The 21,482-nt window shown below is 39.7% G+C and overlaps 1 protein-coding gene across 5 annotated transcripts in view; it reads right to left on the bottom strand.

Moving 5' to 3' along the window:
• Positions 1 to 11,324, bottom strand: part of LOC108711074 (SLIT-ROBO Rho GTPase-activating protein 1) — a 106,531-nt gene extending 95,207 nt beyond the window's left edge. Inside the window, exon 1 of one of the 5 annotated variants that reach the window (XR_005966282.1) lies at positions 9,724 to 11,324. Coding sequence is in view for 4 of the 5 variants with exons in the window: in XM_018252407.2 (XP_018107896.1) it covers positions 9,724 to 9,790 (67 nt within the window). In the remaining variant the exon portion in view is untranslated. The remainder of the gene's footprint in view (positions 1 to 9,723) is intronic. The other 4 variants (XM_018252407.2, XM_018252408.2, XM_018252409.2 and 1 more) reach the window with 4 other exon arrangements.
• Between the last annotated feature and the right edge of the window lie 10,158 nt (positions 11,325 to 21,482).

Raw genomic sequence — 21,482 nt, 5'->3', positions numbered from 1 at the left:
TTGTATAACATGAGGGCAATCATATTTTTGCCTATTGTTTAAATCACACAAAAATGGAGAACAGGAAAACTGAAGCCACTCCATGCTTGTTCTTGAAAGGTAGATAATTACAGCATATAGATTCATCACTTCTCCTTTTGCTGTGACTGCTTTGTTAGCAGAGGTCTATACTGTAGGGCAGGGGTGCCCAGGTCGTTGATCACGGTCTACCAGTAGATCCCTCATCCGGGTAATGTTCCTGGTAGACCGCGATCCTGCTGGGAGGAGAGGCATGGGACTGAATGTGGTGGAGAGAAATTAGTTACTAAGCTGCCTATGGAACTAACGAGCATATTGCCAGGGGCTAGGCAAGAGAGGACCGGAAGTCTTTCAGAGTACAAAGTGCCAAGATTAGAAGCAGACTGACCCGGAAGCGCGCGTTGCCATGGTTACCCACTGAGCGTCTCAGAGCATGAGCAGTAATGGAAGCAGAGAGAGTCAGGCTCTGTCCTTGGAATTGGTGTCAGTGCCGGCTTTGGGCCAATTGGGCGCAATTGGGCCCTGTGCCCCCCCCCCCCGCACCCTGTGATCCTTGCTTGAATCACAGCCACCCCCATTATTTTTTTCAAATGGAGCAGTACAAGCACCAATCGGATATTGATGTGCCGGCGCACACCCACACTTTTGCACCTTCCTACTTATATAGATCTACTTCTGGGCTGCCTCTGCTCAAATAGGTAAATGCTACACTACATGGTAACAGGGCACATCCTAAACTTCAATACCTATATCTCTTGTATATATATGGTTTTTGAACATTTTTCCTACCGCATTGTGCAAGGGTTGCACCTCCATGTGTACTTGTGCAAGAACCATGCGCCCCTGTACAGGCATAGTGTGAACTTGGAACTTTTCCCCTTATAAAGCTCATAGTGCAAAGTTCTGAGTTGTAGCAGGGTAATAGTGAAACGTTTCAGTTCCATGCAGAGCTGTACACATTACTTGTTGAACTTGGTGGACACTGGCCTTTTCACTCCCAATAGGTGGTATGAAGAACTGAAGGGGCCCTGCATGTTTTGGCCTCAGTACAAATTGTTCCTGTGTGTTGCTGGTTGCTGAGGTTTCAGTGCAGCTGTATATTTGGGGTAAGTGCACGTTGTTCCTGCTAAGACTGGGATTATAACCATTTTATGGGCTTGGGATACTTGTTCTTGTGAGGTACAGTAGACAGCCCACTATTTTTAATCAAGGTAGATCTCCTGATGGGTGTCAGGTGTCAAGAGTAGATCCCAGGGTAACAAAGTCTGGGCACCCCTGCTGTAGGGGGATTATCTGTTCACTGGTTATCTAATAATCTACCTGCTAGTTTGGGTTAATTGATTTTAAAGCAATCAATGGCACACATTGTGTTTTCTCTGAAAAAGAAACGGCAGATATGGCACAAAAATACATTGTTTGCCATTCCCACACAAAAATCCACTCCATATGCAATAATGGCACTTTCTAAGCACTTCCTTTATCCAGTTAGCTCTACTTGGGTTGCTGAGTTTCAGCTGAATTAAAAGCCTGTTATAATGTTATTAGCAGTCTCAAATACAAATATGTCAGAAACCACCAAAATGAAATTTTATGCAAATTGCCAACAGAGAAGCACCCCGAATATACTTATATAAATTCTTTGTTTGAGTTAGATCCCCAAAGCACACTATATATATATCAGTGTAAAACAGGCACTGATCCATGTAAGCACTTTTGCCAAGTGCAGCAGCATAGCTAGATATAAATTTACACTCTGGCATAAAAAACCGTTTGGTTGGCACTAAAATTGCTGAGTATAGGATCATTATTTTTTTTTTCACCGGTGCAGGCTCTGTTTATAAGTCAGCTTGACCTTAAATGGTATTGTAAGCAGACTTAAACTGTACCTTAAACGCCCTCTATGCCCTTGCTTTCCTTTGCCATTTGATTTTAACTTGATGTGGGAATACCCGACAGTACAGGTATGGAACCCGTTATCCGGAAACCCGCTATCCAGAGAGTTCCAAATTAGGGAAAGACCATCTCCCATAGACTCCATTTGATCCAAATAATCAAGCTTTTTATAAACTATTTCCTTTTTCTCTGTAATAATAAAAAAGAACCTGGTACTTGATCCAGACCTAGATATAATTAATCCTTATTGGTGGTAAACCCCACCTTTTTGGTTTATTTAATTTTTTAATGATTTTACAGTACACTTAAGGTACGAAGATCCAAATTATGCAATGATCCGTTATCCAGAAAACCCCAGGTCCTGAGCATGCTAGATAACAGATCCCATACCTGTATAGGTTCATGGTAAATCTTTGTTCTGGCTTTAAATATACAGTTCACAGTTCCTGTTCTACCTATGCAGTAATAAAATGTGAGTTTGCTGTTGATCAATAGCCCAAACATGTCAGATGATGCCCCTTGGTTAAGAGGATAATAACAACACAGCAGGCTTATAAAAGGTGACCAGTCCATCTGAAAATAGAGGGCATAGACAAATCAGCAACACATTCAAAAATATTGAAACCTAAGCAAGATGGCATATTGACATATGAGGAAAAAATATGTCTCTTAAATAGAATGTTTTTCTGTTCAGTTCATATGCCTGTGTGCAATGATCTATAAGCCAAAGGATACGTATTTGAGTTCTCATGATACCCATTGCATAATACAGAACTAATTCCCTAATTCAGAATTGTTTTAGAATGCAACCTTATACCTCAAGTACTTAGAAATTCTATCATTACCATTAATACAGCAATCATAGCCTGTCTGTGAATGCAACCCTGCCCCAAAAGAAACTCCCCTCTCCCAGCTGGCAAAACAGGAAGGCCCACTGGCCATATGTTTAACAGCAAGGCAAAGCCATTCTTTAAGCTTGAATGAGTCATCATTTCAAAGGCTATTCATTCCCTTCTCGTTAAACCCGAGTTTTATTTCCTTTCAGCGTGATTGTATTTCAGTATCTTGTTGGCCTAGCATGCTGAGTAAAACACAAATATTAATGACATATCAAACATTCTGTTCAGATTTGCCACAAAATTTAGCTGGATCATATCAGTCAACTGTTTCAGGCAAACATAATATAAATACAATATAAACTTGTGTTACACTGTCTATTGAATAGTTTATTAATATCGTTTTAAACATGTATGACCGCTTAACAATGTTGTAGTTCAATGCAGTGTTAGACTTTAATTGACCTGAACTAAATACTAAAGCATTTTTTCTCCACAATAGTGACCTTATATCTGCACTTCTTGTTCTATGCAGTCCTGACATATTTAATGAATAATCTCGTTTCATAACAATGGGCTTGTGCCAAAATCATTAAAGCTGGCCATAGACTCAAAGATCCGCTCGTTTGGCGACATCGCCAAAACAAGCAGATCTTTCCCCGATATGCCACTAACGGCATGTCTATATTGGGGGTAATTCGAACGTTTGGCCGTATGGCCGAACGATCGAATTACGTTACGCCAAGGGGCTCCGACGGGTCGGTCGGGTAAAAATCAAACCTTCCCGATCGATATCGTGGCCAGATATCGATCTGGAAGACCCGTCGGAAGCCCCCATACATGGGCAGATAAGCTGTCAAATTGGTCTAAACGACCGATATCGGCAGCTTTATCTGCCCGTGTATGGCCACCTTAACAGGAATATAAGCCAGCCTGTCAGCCAATGGAACCAACGATGCAGTCGCCTATATAGAAATACGTAGCAGGCAATACACAGCTGCTGTGCTTTTACACGGATGGAACTGAACAGGAAGTGCCTATAAATTCATGGACAAGTCAAATAAAAATAAATGGAGCTGTAACACCTTGCCCCTTTGTGCACCCAAACAAGTTCAACCATATCAAAAGTTCCAGCATGTGTTACATGTGTGGTATGTTGAATTTACTTTACACGCTTTCCAACAGGTTGCAAGTGTGAGCAAAGACTTTTTCTATATATTTTTTTTTTTACAACTACCCCAATATACAGGTATCCAACCTGTTATCCAGAATGCTCAGGACCTGGGATTTTCCGGATAACGGATCTTTCCGTAAATTGGATCTTCGCACCTTAAGTCTTCTATAAAATAATGTAAACATTGGGTTTCCAGATAATGGACCCCATACCTTTATTGCCACGCTATTCCTAAATCTTGATGCCAACATCTCAAATGTTTTATGATTTATGATCTAACAGATGCAGATTTGTTAGAGGATGAACAGGTCTCAAGGAATGCCCCTAAGTACAGGTATTGGACCTGTTATCCAGAATGCTCAGAACCTGGAGCTTTCCGCATAACGGATCTTTCCATAATTTGGATTTTCATATCTCAAATCTACTAGAATTTCATGTAAACATGAAATAAACCCAATAGGCTGGTTTTACTTCCAATAAGGAAACCAGTTTTACAGAAAGGCCATCTCCCATAGACTCCATTTTATCCAAATAATCCAAATTTTTAAAAATGATTTCCTTTTTCTCTGTAGTAATACAATAGTACCTTGTACCTGATCCCGACTAAGATATAATCCTTATTGGGTTTATTTAATGTTTACATGTTTGTATAGTAGACTTCAAGTATGAAGATCCAAATTATGGAAAACCCCAGGTCTCAAGGTTTCTGGATAACAGAAATTGACCATCTGAAATCTGTAAATCTGTTTTAAGCTGGTCAGTGAATGTGTGTTTGCAAATGATCAACGGTCAAACAGATGTTGTGGAATCTATGATGCCTGTAAGCGTTGCTGTGGGCAGTTATTCACTGTGGAAACATTGATCAGAACTGACTGCAATCTCACATATTAAGAAACATAAACTTGGGCCATCTCATACATACTCTACAGCAGATTTACCAAATCTTTAATTATTTTTCCTGATAAAATTAAACATTTGCCTGAGAGTGGAGTTTATTAGTAACTATAATTAAAGGGGTGGTTCACCTTTTATTATTAACATGTATTTATATAGCGCCAACATATTGCGTAGCACTGTACAACTATTTGTTTTCAGATAGATCACCAGAAATAATAACTTTTTCCAATGACTATTTTCTATGTGTGACCCTTTTTCTAATATTGAAGTGTCAAGCGTCATTTTTAACCTTCTGAAGCAGCCCTGGGAGGGGGGGGGGGTCGCCGACCCTGTAAACTATTCTAAATGGATACATTTAGTAGATACATTTCTTATCAACTAATTGTATCAACTAAATGTTGCAAAATTGTAACAGTTTAGAGTCTGCATTACTGAGCTGTCAGACTCAAACACCAGACTCACTTATATGGAACGCTCACCTCCCCAAATCACACTTTTGCAGTGTCAGGTGCTGTACTGAGAGACCCACTCCTGTCGCCGGGTCAAATCAATGTCCAGAAAAATGCCAGCAGCACACTGAATAAGGTTGCAATAGTGTTCAAAGATGGAAATATATTAAGCCCATATGCAAAAAGGAAATGTTTCAAGCCTACCAGGCCCTTTATCAAGCTTGATAAAGGGCCTGGTAGGCTCGAAACTTTGCCTTTTAACACCTATTGCCGTTGCATTTTAACACCTATTGCCGTTGCCTTTTAACACCTATTTCTAAAGTACCAACATAATCCACAGCTTGTACAATAGAAGGATGTATATGTCAAACAACAGATTAGAATATTGACTGGCACACAAGGTAAAGAACACCCTGCTCAACAGACCTTACATTCTAAAACAAGAAGGTTATATGTAACACAAGAGGGCAGATTCATTAAGGGTCGAATTTCGAAGTTAAAAATACTTCGAAATTCGACCCTCGAATTGAAATCCTTCGACTCGAATATCGAAGTCGAAGGATTTAGCGCTAATCCTGCGATCGATCGAAGGATTTTTCGTTCGATCGAACGATTAAATCCTTCGAATCGAACGATTCGAAGGATTTTAATCCAACGATCGAAGGAAAATCCTTCGATCAAAAAATCACAGGCAAGCCTATGGGGACCTTCCCCATAGGCTAACATTGACTTCGGTAGGTTTTACCTGCCGAAGTAGAGGGTCGAAGTTTTTTTTAAAGGGGAAGTACTTCGACTATCGAATGGTCGAATAGTCTAACGATTTTTCGTTCGATTTCGTTCGAATTCGAACTAATTTAACCAATTCGATGGTCGAAGTACCAAAAAAATACTTCGAAATTCGAATTTTTTTCATTCGAATCCTTCACTCGAGCTTCATGAATCGGCCCCAAGGTGTGGGTACTTCATATCACTCATATAACTTTTTACCAGAGTGAATTAAAATCAAAATAAAATTTATTCCCTCACTGCCAAAATTGTTTATGGTTTCACCACAATGGATTTTTGACAATTTACAGCAGGTAAAAGGCAAAGGTTTTTAGAAAACTCCCCATATTTTCACAAGAAGATTTGAAATCTGCCCATTTGGGACATCTGGGTTATTCTCCTCATGGTATGGGGGTCACCAACAATTTATGCTTGGTGTTGTAGGAAATGCCCAATATCAAGTGAGCAATGAAGTATTTTATATGTACATTCAAGAGGAAGCCAGAGAGATACCGGTGAATCACTGGGCTATTATCTGCAGCTTTGAAAACAATATGCAGAGCTGTAAGTGTTTCCAGCTTTCTAATTATTTATTAATGAAACTAAAGTTTTCCGTGACTTCATCTGTCATTACATAAAGGCATCGCTAAGATTACAGAAGCCAGTAGAATTATGGGTGTGAATTAAGGTTCACTAGAGCGGATAGTTAATATTTAGGTAAAGCTCATTTTTGAGGGAAAACAACTACAAAGAAAGACCACCCTCTGTTCTTCTGCCAAATTTCTTCCCAGAGTATTCATTTATTTTTCCACAAAAGCTGTCAAAAATAGTTTGTGGTTTTCAAAAGCAAAGATGGAAACCTTTTGAAACTTGCAATACTATTATTAAGCTGCAACTAACCCCATGCATCTTGTCAGTCTTGTTTTATCATCACATACAACAGCAATATATGAAAAGCTTAGTTACATTATAATAATTCAGCTATATGATAGCAGAAATTGCTGCTGTGCCATCAGAACATATTCATTACACATCCTGCAAGTTGGACCTCTTCTGTAGTTATACTGCACCTTTATGCAACACAAAGACCAATAATCAATGCAGGGCCCATGAAATATGGTGACTGGGAAGACACATCTAAATCCATGTGTGCTTGACACAGGTGCAGTCAAAGATGAAAAGCCTGTGCTTGGCTCACGTTCATGATGTGCTCAAACACCCACTTAGTGTAAGCCTATTTAACAGTAAATGGTGACAAAACAAAAAAATAAAAAAAACAGTAAAAGTACATTAAGACTGCTTGAAATTGCACTATGGAAAATATGTTTTAAAAGTCCCAAGTCCAAAACAATCAATTGAATCTGTATTTGTGTTTAGTCTTCGCTGAATCAGATAATTCATGTGGCTCATACTAAATGATTACTATGAAGACAGAGGCTTTATTTTTGACTGTATGGACAAATAACCATTCGTTCCAAAGCATTTTTGAGAATCTGTGATGAGCAATTAGCCTGTGTAATAATAATGGCAAGTGGACTGTGATCTACTAGCAGCTCTTTAGCAAGTGAACAGTAGAGCTCAAATGCATTGTCCACAAACAGCAGGCTATACCCTTGCAGACGACAATATATAGATATACAATAGAACCCTGATTTTACGTTTCCCGGACAACCATTCCGGGAAATGTTATATCCAGGATAGAAAAAATTTAGCTTCCCTAAATGGGACAACAGCAAAACAGCATTAGCATCCGGAAAACATAAAATTCAAGGATGCAAAATCGAGGTTCTACTGTAGTTTAATACATGGATATTTGCCCAGATTAGGTTGCCAGTTCACCCATTTAATATTGGCCAAATCCTGCATGGCTAATTAGCAATTAGATGAATGCTGCAGACTTAACTGATACATGTGCAGCCATACATTGTGCATCTATATTATTTGCAAACTAGCCATACAGTATGTGGATTCGATATGTGGCTGGTATTAAAGGGGTTAGGTGGCAACCCTAATCCATATAAGCAGGTCACCACACAAGTATAGACAACTGTATGTAACTATTTCATCTGTGCATGTTTGCCCGCCTTAAGACTGCAGGATTGACTGTCTAAACTGAACGCCCACCCTATGCATGAGGCCCATACATTTCCAAGTGATCGAAATCAGTGTGGTTAAAATTAGCCAAACTGTGGCCATGTATGGCTGCCTTTAGATTCCCCTACAGGTTGCTTTCCTATTATACATCAGTAAAATCATTAAAATATGCCGGGCCACAGGGCCAACATTAGGACCGAAAGTTAGGCCTGGACTGGCAATCTAGTTCTGGCAAATGCCAGAGGGGCTGCTGTAAGATGCCATTGGCAGTCACCATTTATTGGGCAGGTGGGAGGCTGTTTGGGACTCTTTGTATTTGAAATGCCAGGGCCTATTTTGAAATCCAGTCTAGACCTGCCTACAGGACCCTGTTGGGCAAGGACCAGATTAATGCAACAATACAGTCCTTACCCAACAGGATTTTCAAACCTGCCGATTCATGGAACTATGTTGGTTGGATTGCCATTTGGGAGGCCCCCATGTACAGGTCAATAAGATCCAACACAACCTGAAGGGGCCAAGTCAACAGCTTTTATCAGCCTGTATATGGTTAACTTAAGTATGCCCTATAAAGTCTGGACACAAACACCAGGAGATACTTTAGTATCTTAATTAAATAATATTAAAATTTAAAAAAAAACATTCATCACTAATGTACAAAAATCTGATACTGATCTAAAAAAAATGGGGTAGCTTGTAATATAGCATGCCTATATATTCGATAAAGAATAAGAAACAATTTGGTTTAGGTAGAATTTAGCCATCATACACATTTTATCTGATAGAATGTTTCTTATAAGTTTACCTAATACAGCCCTGAGTCACTCTTTCTCAGATATCAAACAGCTGCCCTATGTCAGCCTATGTAATTAATTATTGCAGCTTGCCCTTTCAGATCTGTTTAGTACAATAACGATAACACATCACTTTGAAGAACACAAATCCAGAGCATAAAGTTCTTGAACCTTCTATCCTGTCTAATACACTTATTATACATGTTCCCTGTATTTCTTCCTATTTCCATTGCACTTGGACCACACATAACACACATTAAAGTACAATCATATCTGGAGTGGCAGAAACTAAAAATAGTCATTGCCTTTTTTTTAAGGTAATTCATTCATTCCAGTCCAACTGTCACACTCCATTAAATGTATGGAATGGTTGGAGCAAAGCCAAAGCAAAATCAAAGAATTAAAGAAACGTTTAATTATTCACACGTTAAAAGGCAATTTAAAACAAAGGGTTGCAATTCAGAAAAATACATGTTGCTTTATATTTTGAATCCGCATGCCAAGTACGGCATAATTACTAGGTCTATTTGGTATCAACAAAGAAAGGGTTGCAAAACTAACATCTAACTATTTAGCGGATTAATCAGTAAATACATATTACCATATAAAAAATAGAAAATTGCTATAAACACTGTACTGGGAATTTCCATAAAAAGGGTACGGAAATACTCGGCATACTGTCTTCTGTAGTTGACCTACAGTCCCCAACATCACTTGATGGCCAAAGGCAGCTGGGAGTTGTAGTCAAGGAATGCTACAGGCTAGGCATGCATCAGAACCATGAGCAACCACTGATTACTTACCTTTTACTTGGCTTTCATATTCTGCTATGATTTCTTTGTCTTTCTTGAACCTGTTTGGCGTTGACATTTTCCCAACGATTCACTGATCTCCAGTCCCAATTCTAAATAGCTAAAAGTAAATGAGTATTATCCTGCCCACGTAGAGAAGGCAAATTGCCTAAGGGGGCTTATTTTCCACGGATCAATCTGCTGAAGTTTCCAATAAATCGAAGCTTGAGGTTAGCACAGGAGCCATGGTAGAGGCAAAAGGGCACAGCACCAGGAATATAGGTATGTCATCTAGACTGGATCAAGGGGAATGGTGCAGAATGAAGGGGGTGCACCACTGAGAAAACAAAGTGGGTGTGACTGTCAAAAAGGGAAAGATGTCAGCTCACTACTAGGTATTTATATATATATAGCAAGAGACAGAAAGAAAGGAAAGCAAGGTGGGGGTAGTTAGAAATGAAGCACTAGTGCACAGGGCAGCCAGAAGTAAATGCAAAGGAGATTGGCTTGATTTTACAGTCACCAGAGCAGTGAAAGGCAGAGTAAAACAACAGAGAAGTCTTGCTGGGGACACTGTGCCTGCACCATGCTCAACAAGGTCTTCAGGCTGCCTACAGTGGAGGGGAAGGGCTGGGAAGAATAGGGCAGGTTGAAAGAAGGTAGCAGCACAGAATGAATGGGCAGCCTGGGAAAGTACAGCAGCACAGAATGAATGCGCAGCCTGGGACTGAGCAACAGCCTCACAGAATGAATGGAAGGAACCTGGGAAAGGGACAGGAGCACAGGTGGGCCGGCACCTTGTACAAGTGCAGGTATACTAGCAGCTCTGTCTCCGCCGGTGCCTGCCCGGGGCTAAGTGCTCACGTTGCTTGCCGTGCGGCGGCCGGTGGGTGTACGATAACCCTCGCAGTCTCCTCCTTTTAGCCCTCTCCACAGCAGGACACACAAAGGCACCAGTGCGCTCCGCAGGACAGGACACAAACGAATGCTACGGACAGGGTAGGCTATGGCTGCGGAAGTTCCTAGCCCCGGGGGATTTCGGCCATATCTTGTCCCTCAAGAGCCGGCAGCGTACAAAGTTCTTATCTAGCCTACGGCCGTACAACAGCACTACGCACAGCAGCCAGACCCTGGGAGACACGGCGGGTGGGACAGGGGCGGAGCTATAGGATCCCAAGGCCGCCTCCTTACGCAGTTCTGCCGGACCCTTTCTCCTATTGACTGATGCCTCAGCAAACCAATCAACTCGGACTTCTCGAGGCCGACACACTTGCTGGGCCAATCAAAGATCTTTCTGTCGGTTGCCGTGGCAGGATGGGTTATTATCCCTGCTGCACTGGGTTTGGAATGAAAGTGATGGAGAGAGTATGCGATTCGTTGTTAGCTGAGCTACAAGCTCGCTGCCACCACCCAGAGTACATTGTTAGTGCAACCGGAACTTCTTATCACACTGGGACGTTTTATGTCTTTTGGAGTTGTTATTCCAATGCCAAAAAAAGAAGGAAGAAGAAAAAAACAATTCTATTTCATTTTCATTTATGATGATATTATACTGGGAGTAGTCTTAAATAATAGTGAAGCTTTGCATATGGGAAGCGCTTATAATCGCTTGATAACAAGTGTCCAGCAGTGGAGGCAGGGCTTGGCCGAGGGACATCATGGTGTTTGCCGTGAGGAAACTAATGTCACAGGGCAGTGACTTGGAGCCAATCAAGAAACGAACTGGGCACCCACCTCAAAATAAAAGGGAAATAGACGCAATATTCCACCCAAGATTTTAGGTCAAAATTAAGGACATTCTTCAGCATATATTTAGTGGCGGCCACCCATCCCCCCAAAATAGGAATGATTTAGACATGACCCCACAGACCTCTGAATGACAGCAGCTGCAGGGTCTGCCTCTTTTATTGCCCCCCTTGCTTTAAACATGACAGGAAGTTAGGTCTCATCATTGTGTGAGGATTGTTAAGAGAAGCAACTGTAGCTTCTGGCAGCCATGGCCCAATGCTGCACGGCAAAACCTCACATTTCTGCAGTAATTACAATGGGCTGCTTTCTGTGGCTGCTAGCAGTTCTAAAATCCAGGTGACATAGTCGCCTTCATGTAGAAGAAATCAATAATGTGGTTTGCTAGGGCTAGATGTGCCACCCTTTGTATTCAGACAATTTTACTGATATGGGTGTATTTCCAGTTCTCAGCTCTCGCCATACAATGAGTGACCATTTGTTTGTCCAGAGCTAGCAAATACAAAGTTTTGGTTGGGGAACATACTAATAGGGGGCTTGTTATATAAAGGTATTTCATTATACATTTATGTAATGCAGTCATGGCTGGATTTCAAGATGCTGCACCCTTAGGACCCCCACCACTTGCAAATTAACCCCCCAAGCTCGCACAAATCCCCAGCACTGGACCCTGCCTGCTTGCTTCCCCAGCTGACCGCCCCCTGTCCACACACCCCCAAACCTCCCCCGGGGCTCAAACTCCTCACACCAACCTGCTTCCCTCGCCACCTCTGCTTCTTTCGGCTCACTGCGATGTCTTCCACTCGCGACTGGGTAGACAGGAGATTCAAACTGGTATCACAATCGCCATGCAGTCCCTAGTGGAGATGCAGCCAGCAGATGGCATTCCGTCCCCCAATTTTTGCTGCCCTAGGCACGGGCCTTTGTGGCCTGCCCACAAATCCAGGCCTGATGGCAGTTGGCCTTATTTTGTGGAAGCAAACCCTATCCAAGCCTATATAATTCTCTGGCTGTGGGAAGTAATTATGCTTTACTCACTCATCTCTGAATGTTTGTGGAGGTTAAAATGGGGCTATTATTACAAATTGGCAGCCCCAAGTAAATCACTACTGTTTAAAGCAGACAGACCAATTCTGCCTGTCTTTTCACACAGTATCCACTTTAAACTCAGCTACAGCAGCATAATGGGACGTCAGTGCAGTATGATAAAATATTGATCACTGCATAGGAGTTGGAACTGGGGGTCCCCTTAGAATTTTCTGCCCTGGTTCTAAAAGTTGATATGGGAGGGCAGCGAAACCTACCGCATGGCCCAGTTTTCCCACCCAGTTTTCCTCTATGGCACCTGGATCACTGCAGTGCATAAATATTAGGTATGCTGTCTTAGACATAGAGCTTATTTGCTTTGCATTCAGAGAGGGAGTAGTAAAGGGAGTAGTAAGCAGGTTCTGTAAATTTAGTGTTGACATGCACTTTCTCTGAACAGGCTTTTTGCACTCAACAATGTGCTTATAATATCAAAGAAGCCCCTTCATATTCTAAAATATATCATAATTATTATGTGTATAGTGCTTATGATTCTAAATGGGTCTATATTTCTTTTAAAATAAAAAAATTACCTTAAAAATACTGAACCAACAGATAATTTGTATCATAAGTGACCTATTAAAGCATGCTACCAAATTGAGATATATATATATATATATATATATATATATATATATATATATATATATATATATTCACATCATTATTGACCTTTTACTTCTTTTTCCTTGAGTCATCATTCCTGTGATGCTCTTTGTGTTCACTAAACATCTGTCATGGAAATGCGGGTTCTTACTGTGACAGGAAGACATTTGGGAGAAAAGGACACCGCTTTGTCCATTCATTGGCTGATGTAATCTAGTGTGTATGTGTGCCCTTGGTTTTTTGCTTCCACTGGTACATATTATCAGCAAAAGCACATTTTTAGTGAAAAGACTTTATTTATATGAAAACATTTACATATGGAACATTTGTGTGATATAATTGTACAGAGACCTGGGATGTAGACTTACTTTAATCTCATTCTTAGGGGACCCAAATTAACTTCTAAACCCCAAAATTGGGTTAAAGTGGACCTGTCTCCCAGACACAAAAAGCTGTATAATAAAAGTCCTTTTCAAATTGAACATGAAATCCAATTTCTATCTTTTTATTAAAGCATTCATAGCTCATTTAAAAATCTCAGCTGTCAATCACATATTGTCTTAGACATAGAGGCGGGGCAGACAATTACTTTCACTTTCCATTCAGCACTTCCTAGATGTCCCTGCTCTATCCACATTCCACCTGTTCTCTTAACTATTTAATTGTGTAGCCAGGATGGGGATGGGGATAGACATCAGGTCCCCCATTCTGGTGCACAAACAAGATTCTGAGATGATCCAAGGCTTGCCTTAATAACAGTGTCCACAAAATAGCCCCTGTCTGCTTGCTATGATTATGAATTCCCAGACTGAAGGAAACAAGATTCAAATAATTTATATAGTGTAATTAAAGTTAATTTTGCTTGACTAATCTGATAAAATAGGATTTTGAATATTTTTTTTGGGTGAAAGGTCCCCTTTAAGACCAATCATACGCTTTCTTTTAATTACTATTTATATTGTATGAAGAAACTTTACTTTAGTAAAGGGGATCATGAGGATCCACCCTTACAGACTGGGGAGCCATTTTTAGGTTGCTACCTATAGGTTTAGTATTCCTGCCATGATGACTATTTGCCTGGTTTTACAGTCATAGTGCATGCAGTTTTGTTTTTTATACAAGAAAAATTGAAGGGACTGCACACCCCATACTGTACATATCAAGCACATTCATGTTTTTGCAAGGTTTTCTTGTGTACTTTGTGTTTGCAGATCTATACATTTCTGCCCTTCTTGTTTAACATTCACTGTAGGATGACTGTAATAAAGATATTAATATTACTCAATGCATGTTGGAGTTGTTGGAAGCATGTTGGAAAGAACAGTAAAGCTGTAAAGTTTCTGTTCTATGTAGTTTTACTCAGGCCAGCGCTGTGCCTGTCGCTAGATCTACAAACAGGAGTGGATCTGTTTCACTCCGTCTGCATATACTGTACTAATGTTTTCTACCTGTTTGGAATTTACACTGTACTCAGACATAACTAAGGCCCACGTGGTTAGATAGAAAGTTCAAATAACTTACCCTGCATTAACATTTCTAATTCCTATTTTAGCATTCAGCAGTCATGCACAATTGCAATCATGCATTCTTCATCTGTATAAAAATGCACATGTGCTCCAATTTGTGCCTCTTACAAAAAGGATAAACACAAAGACCCTACATCACTGACACTGTAAGCGGTGTGACACTAACAATCTCTAGTCTATTTAGAATAAAATACAATCCTTGGTAAAGTCATGAAGGATTTGTAACCAAGGCAAAGTCAGTGCCTTAGAGATGAGCACAGTTTATCCAGTGTTAAAGAAATTGTTCATATATAGTTATGCAAATAAAAACTGGGTAAATAGATAGGCTGTGCAAAATAAAAAAAAATCTCAATATAGTTAGTTAGACAAAAATGTAATGTATAAAGGCTGGAGTGACTGGATGTGTAACAGAACAGAACACTACTTCCTCCTTTGCAGCTCTCTTTATTTACACTGACTGGTTACCCTGGTTACCAGGCAGTAACCAATCAGTGACTTGCGGGAGGGCCACATAACTGTTGCTTTTGAATCTGACCCGCATGCTATGGATCAATTGCAAACTCACTCTACAGTTATGTTCCATGTGCCCCCCCTTAAAGTCACTGACTAACTCAGAGTAAGAGAGCTGAAAAGCAGGAAGTAGTGTTCTGTACTATAATATTAGATATCCACTCACTCCAGCCTTTATAGATTGCATTTTTGGCCAACTAACTATATTAGAAACATTATCTATTTACCCAGGTTTTATATTTATACTGAACTGTTCCTTTAAGATGCAGTGGACTCTAGGGGGACAATGGACACTCAGTTGTAATGAGTATTTTGATTTATACTGAGGTAATTTCCTGGGTAATCTATACAACCTTATAGCACTGCAGAGATTAAAGTTGTACATTAAAGGGGTGATTCATATCTACGTTTAGTATGTTATAGAATAGCCAATTCTATGCAACTTTTCAATTGGCCTTCATTATTTATTTTTTATAGTTTTTTAAAAAATATTTCCTTTTTTTCCTCACTCTCTACAGCTTTCAAATGGGGGTCACTGACCCCATCTAAAAAATAAGTGCTTATTTAGAGAGGGAAGGAAATAGAGAGCCGTATATGTTATTCTTTCTCTATAGAACTTTGCAGCATATAGGTCTCAGATATGTTTTAATTGATAATATGTATTATGTAAAATGACCTTATGCCTCATTCCACACTATGATGTGTTGTGATAAATTGTTTTATTTTGCTTCACTCCATTTAATTTTGTTGTTTCTTTTAAGTTTTTTTCTTTGCTTGACTTATGTTTGTGTCAAAAATAAAAACAAATGTAAAAAAACATGCTCTGTAAGGCTACAAATGTATAGTCATTGTTGCTTTTTATTAATCAATTTTTATTCAGGCCCTATCCTATTCATATTCCAGTCTTATACAAATCAATGCATGGTTGCCAGTGTAACTTAGACCCTAGCAACTAGATTGCTGAAATTGCAAACTAGAGAGCTGCTGAATAAAAAGCTAAATAACCCACAAACCACAAATAATAAGAAATGAAAACCAATTGCAAATTTCTTCACACTCTACATCGTACAAAAATTTAACTCAACACACGTAATAGGGATATTCCCTATATATAGTTTGTAATGCAAGCTATCTTTTTTATCAAAGGTTTTTTCTAAGATAATTAAGCACCGTTTAGTGCATGTACAGTAACAGCCTTTGGGTTGAAGACTACTTTAAGAGAAAAGGAATTGTATTCCTGGCCAAGATTCCAAATACTTTTTTTGCCTGTAGTTCGCTTTTCTCCCGGTCCTGTTGCTTTTGAAGGGTGCATCTTCTGATCTCTTACCTCCCAGGTACTAAAAATAAATCATAGCTGTATTTATAATGCCTGATTTTGATTTTAGGAAAATATAATCCATAAGAAACAGAGGGCAATATCACTGATTAATTCAGATCTCCCATTGCTCATCCAGGCATGATTATTTTGTTATCATTTTTAATTTGAAGTGATGCAAAGCTAATGGAATGTGAAATTCAGGGATGTATTCTCCATTGAACTGAGCTCATCTGCATTTTACAGCCTTGTTTCTAGCCCCGAGCCACACATTCCATTGCACTGACCCACTCTTCTTACTTTGCCATTTGTTTCTGAGAACTCCAGGCTTCTTTTCTAAGGATGCGTTGGAAGCCTGTCATCCCTCATAATGCCATTACTGAAAGTAGACAAAATACTTATTCTCAAGGGATGATGGGAAATTACATATGGGTCATGCAAATAGCAAAAGAAAAGAAAGAACACTTCTTACATCTGGAGTGAAACAACGGTTCCATGGTATGTGCTGTATTTGCCCCTGACAATAAGTCAGACACTGCCAGCCTAGCCGTAGCATGCAGTACTTGGTTACTGAGTTAGCATCACACTACACCATGATTCCTCCAGCAACTATGGACTGGTGTCTCTTTTAGGAACACTACTTAATGTTTGTGCCCGGTCTTTCTGTACCATCCTCTGCTGTGTACCTGCAAAGAAAAAACATAACTCCGAACAATGTAGGTCTCTATAAAATATATTGCATAAAAAGCTCTTATGAAAAACCCTGTTTCATCTAAAAAAAAACTTTATCATAATAATATACGGCCCAATCTATGAAGGGTGCCAAATGTTATGACACCCCCCAATGATTGTAACCACTTATCTGATACCCCGGGCCAGTGCTCCTGTTAGCAGGAAACTGCACCACGCATGCTTCGGCCTCTGGATTTTGAAGAAAGAAGAAGGGAGGATGAGGATCACTCACTGTCTCACAAGTACTCTGGGCTGGTACCGTTTTTTTGATAACAGGAGGACCGTCCCAGGATATCAGCTTAGTCATTACAATGCTTGGGTGTGCCCTAACTATTGGAACCCCCTATAGATTGGACCTTTCCTTCTGCTTTAAAGGAGAACTAAACCCCCCATTGTGATAAGACCCCACTGACCTCCCTCAGCTGGTCCCTCTCCCTGCCTCCCCCCCTGCACAGTCTTACCCCTGAATTCTGCCCCCTCTAGAAATAGCAACCACACATGCAGAGTGAGCGCAGTGGAGCTCATGGGCACCATCTTCTTCTCTTCGGTAATCTTCGTGTCTTCGTCCTCCCCTTCGGCAATTTCCATCTCTTTTGGCAGATGCGCAATTGTCTTGAACTGGAAGATTGCTCCAGCTGCGCATGCGCCAATATGCCGATCACTTCACAAAGATTATCAAAGAGAAGAAGATGGTACCTGTGAGCTCTGCTCACTGCATGTGCGGTCGCCATTTCTAGAGGAGGCAGAATTCAGGGGTAAGACTGTGCAGGGGGGAGGCAGGGAGGGGGGGCCAATGGAGGGGGGCAGTGGAGACTTATCACAATGGGGGTTTAGTTATTCTTTAAGGACTAAGGGCCACCTCCTGGGACCACACTGTGCACATCACCAAACCAAGGGCACACATACATGTTAGACCACATAAGCCAATTATCGGACAAAAGTCTTTTATTCCCGCACTTTTTCCTGTTCTTTCCTGATCTTTGAGGAAATAAAGAGAATATCATAAAATAGTTGCTCAAGGTAAAAGATGGGAAAAGGGCAAAATTGACTGATATCTATATTCCAATTTGGTAAGATTCTGTAATAGGGCACAAACAAACTGTTGGTTATTCTGGGGGTATAGTTTTCCTTTAATCACTTCAATTTGTGTTCTGGAACTCTTCTCACATTCCAATTGCCAATAATTGCTGTTTCTCTGTCCAACCATTGTGCCTCCATATGCTGTTTTTTTCCAGCTGTTTACCTGCACTCACAATTATTCTTGGAACAGTGTCTACCACCTGCTCTCATCTTTGCTGCTATTGTTTCTTCAGCTGTTGACTCCCTGGTCTTTTGGCCAGCTTGCACACCTACCAGCACCGGCCTTTCCTCACAGACCTTTGCAACAGCCTTGTTCTTTTAGTGGGGTTTTCATTAAAATGCCTTTCTGATGTTCATGCCTGACAAGCTGTGAGTATACATATCATCTATTTTTGTCGCCTATATTTAATCTTCTTTAGCATAGGTGACATAACATCAGAAGATACTTATGTGATTTACTGGTGGTAAAATATTTTAATCGCATAAGCGTCAGGGATTGCATTCTTCTGCATTTTTCTATGCTTACATGTGTGTCATTGAGAACTAAAGCTTAACTAATGAAGTAGGCTAGAAATGTTGTACATTATGTTTTGGGCTTCTGTACCAGCCCAAGACAACCACAGCTCTTTAGCAATAAAGATCTGTGCTTCCAAAGATGCCCCAGTAGCTCCCCATCTTCTTTTCTGCTAATTCACTGTACATGCTCTGAGCTGCTGTCAGTTACCGAGCTTAGGAACCCACTCACAATATACAGTACACATAGAAACCAGTGCAACTAGCATCAGAATTTAATCATCAGCCTTGTAGCATCAGCTTATATTACAGGCCAACCTAATTTTCTGCTTGTTGATTTGCAACGACCCCTAAGCTTAGCTTCTCAACAGCTGCTCAGAGCCCAATGAGCATGTGACACTTTCCAAGATGGTGACCCCCTGTGACAAGTTTGAAGTCCTGAATCATTGCTGCTATTGAGAAGCTGAAACTTTAGGCTGGTGCAATAAGTTTAGTATATAAAGTATGGCATTTTTAGCCACATTCAATTTTAGGGTTTAGTTCTCCTTTAAAAATACCTCATTTTCATATTTAGAATTATAGGGAGTGTCCTTAGTTGTAAAGTGCAGACCCAAATATTTAAAAAAAAAATGTCACTCTTAGGGGGAGGACCATTATCTTACTACCTAAGGACACTTTCAGAGATACTTCCCCAAAAGTGAAGGTGCCAACCTATAAACCATTACCATAGATAAATAGCACTAAGGACCACCATTTTGGATTTTTGTCATGGGTAAACGGCCATAATCTCCCCCCAAAAAATGTCACTCTTAGGGGGAGGACCATTATCTTACTACCTAAGGACACTTTCAGAGATACTTCCCCAAAAGTGAAGGTGCGAACCTATAAACCATTACATAGATAAATAGCACTAAGGACCACCATTTTGGATTTTTGTCATGGGTAAATGGCCATAATCTTCTGATTTAAAATTATGTTAGATACTTTAGTGGCATTAGTGGCATTATTTTTTTTTTTATAGTCTTTTAAGTATTTGCCTTTTCTTCTGAATCTTTCCAGCTTTCAAATGGGGGTCACTGACCCCCATCTAAAAACAAATGCTCTGTAAAATACAGATTTATTGTTATTGTTACTTTTAATTACTCAACTTTCTATTCAGGCCCCCTCCCATTCATAATCAAGCCTCTTATTCAAATTAATGTATGGTTACTAGGGACAGTTGGACCCTAGCAACTGGATTGCTAAAATTGCAAATTGGAGAACTGCTGAATAAAAAGCTAAATAACTCAAAAACCACAAAAAATAAAAAATAAAAACCAATTGCAAATGGTCTCAGAATATCGCTTTCTATATCATACTAAAATTTAACTAAAAGATGAACAACCCCTTTCAGTATAACAAATATTCCTGTCTTGCAGTTCTTTGTTTTTATTCTCCAAATGGTTCCCAAGTGTTTTGCTTGTGACAAATCTCATACTACTTGAAAGCAACTTCCTTCTTTTTATTTCTTGACTTGTTTTGCAAAAAGGTTTCAAAACATCATTCTTTGTACCAAACCACAGATGTCCTTGCATGGCAAATACTGCTGTGTTCAAATGGAGGAATGGACAAATCATCTATTTTTCCACAAACAATTGGCTCTCCGTGCCAAATAATATGTTACATGAGAGGCAATATACCATTGAAAACTTTAGCTGTTCTATACTATGAAGAAAAACAGTAGTACTTCAAGCATGGGAAGATCATTTCTGATGTCTTTGAAATGCTTAACGTTGTGCATTGTTGTTATCCTTCCATATTTACTAATTTTAATCATAAACAATTATGTGTGGTTTTCTGTTTTGGTACTAAAATGACTCCCAAAAAAGCAGAATACCCCATGTCCATTCCCTATCTTGTAGCTATATTAAATAACTTACTGCATATCATAGATCCATCATCAGCATCTTTGTCTAGGGACCAAATGCTGTTTAATTAAAAAATTGAGGGAAATTAAACTGATCATGTGATGCCTGTCTGGCAGAGATTATGTTTACCATTTACTTATTGCTGGAAATGTGTATTTTGACTTCTGCAGATCTCCTTATATTGGCTGTTATAAAAGAGAACAGCATGCCATAAGACTTAATTAGTAATAACTTATTAGTATGGAGCCATGTGAACCCTGATGTCACACCATAATGTAATGGGGTCCTTCATAGGGTTACTAAAAGTACAAAAGCTGTAAACCTTGTGTTTTGAGGTTGAAAGCAGTTAGGTTGGTAGCAGCCCTGTATTAAAATACCATTAAAAATGTAACATCTTATTGAAGGCAATCAACAATTCTGACCACTGCCCAAAAATTACACTAAATAATAGTTATATCTTCATTGTACTGTAGCTTTTATTCAACTATAAATGGTTATTTTATAGCTTTACTACTAGAGGGCATTATAACTTGCTGCTGCAGAATATTACATTATTAGCATATTGCGAGGATATAAAAAACTCTGCTATTAGATTACAGTCAATATATGCTACCAGAAAAATGCCTGAAAATTAGATTTCTGCGACACAACGCTGCCTTGTCTTCTAGAGATTGTGACCCTTTAATACCAGATTATAAGCAGGCTAACATATTCTGAAAGCTAATAGAGATTTATGAGAGCATGGGTTAT

The sequence above is a fragment of the Xenopus laevis genome, chromosome 3L, assembly GCF_017654675.1.
Source record: "Xenopus laevis strain J_2021 chromosome 3L, Xenopus_laevis_v10.1, whole genome shotgun sequence".
Lineage (NCBI taxonomy): Eukaryota > Metazoa > Chordata > Amphibia > Anura > Pipidae > Xenopus > Xenopus laevis.
This window is presented reverse-complemented; position numbering and strand designations above follow the sequence as displayed.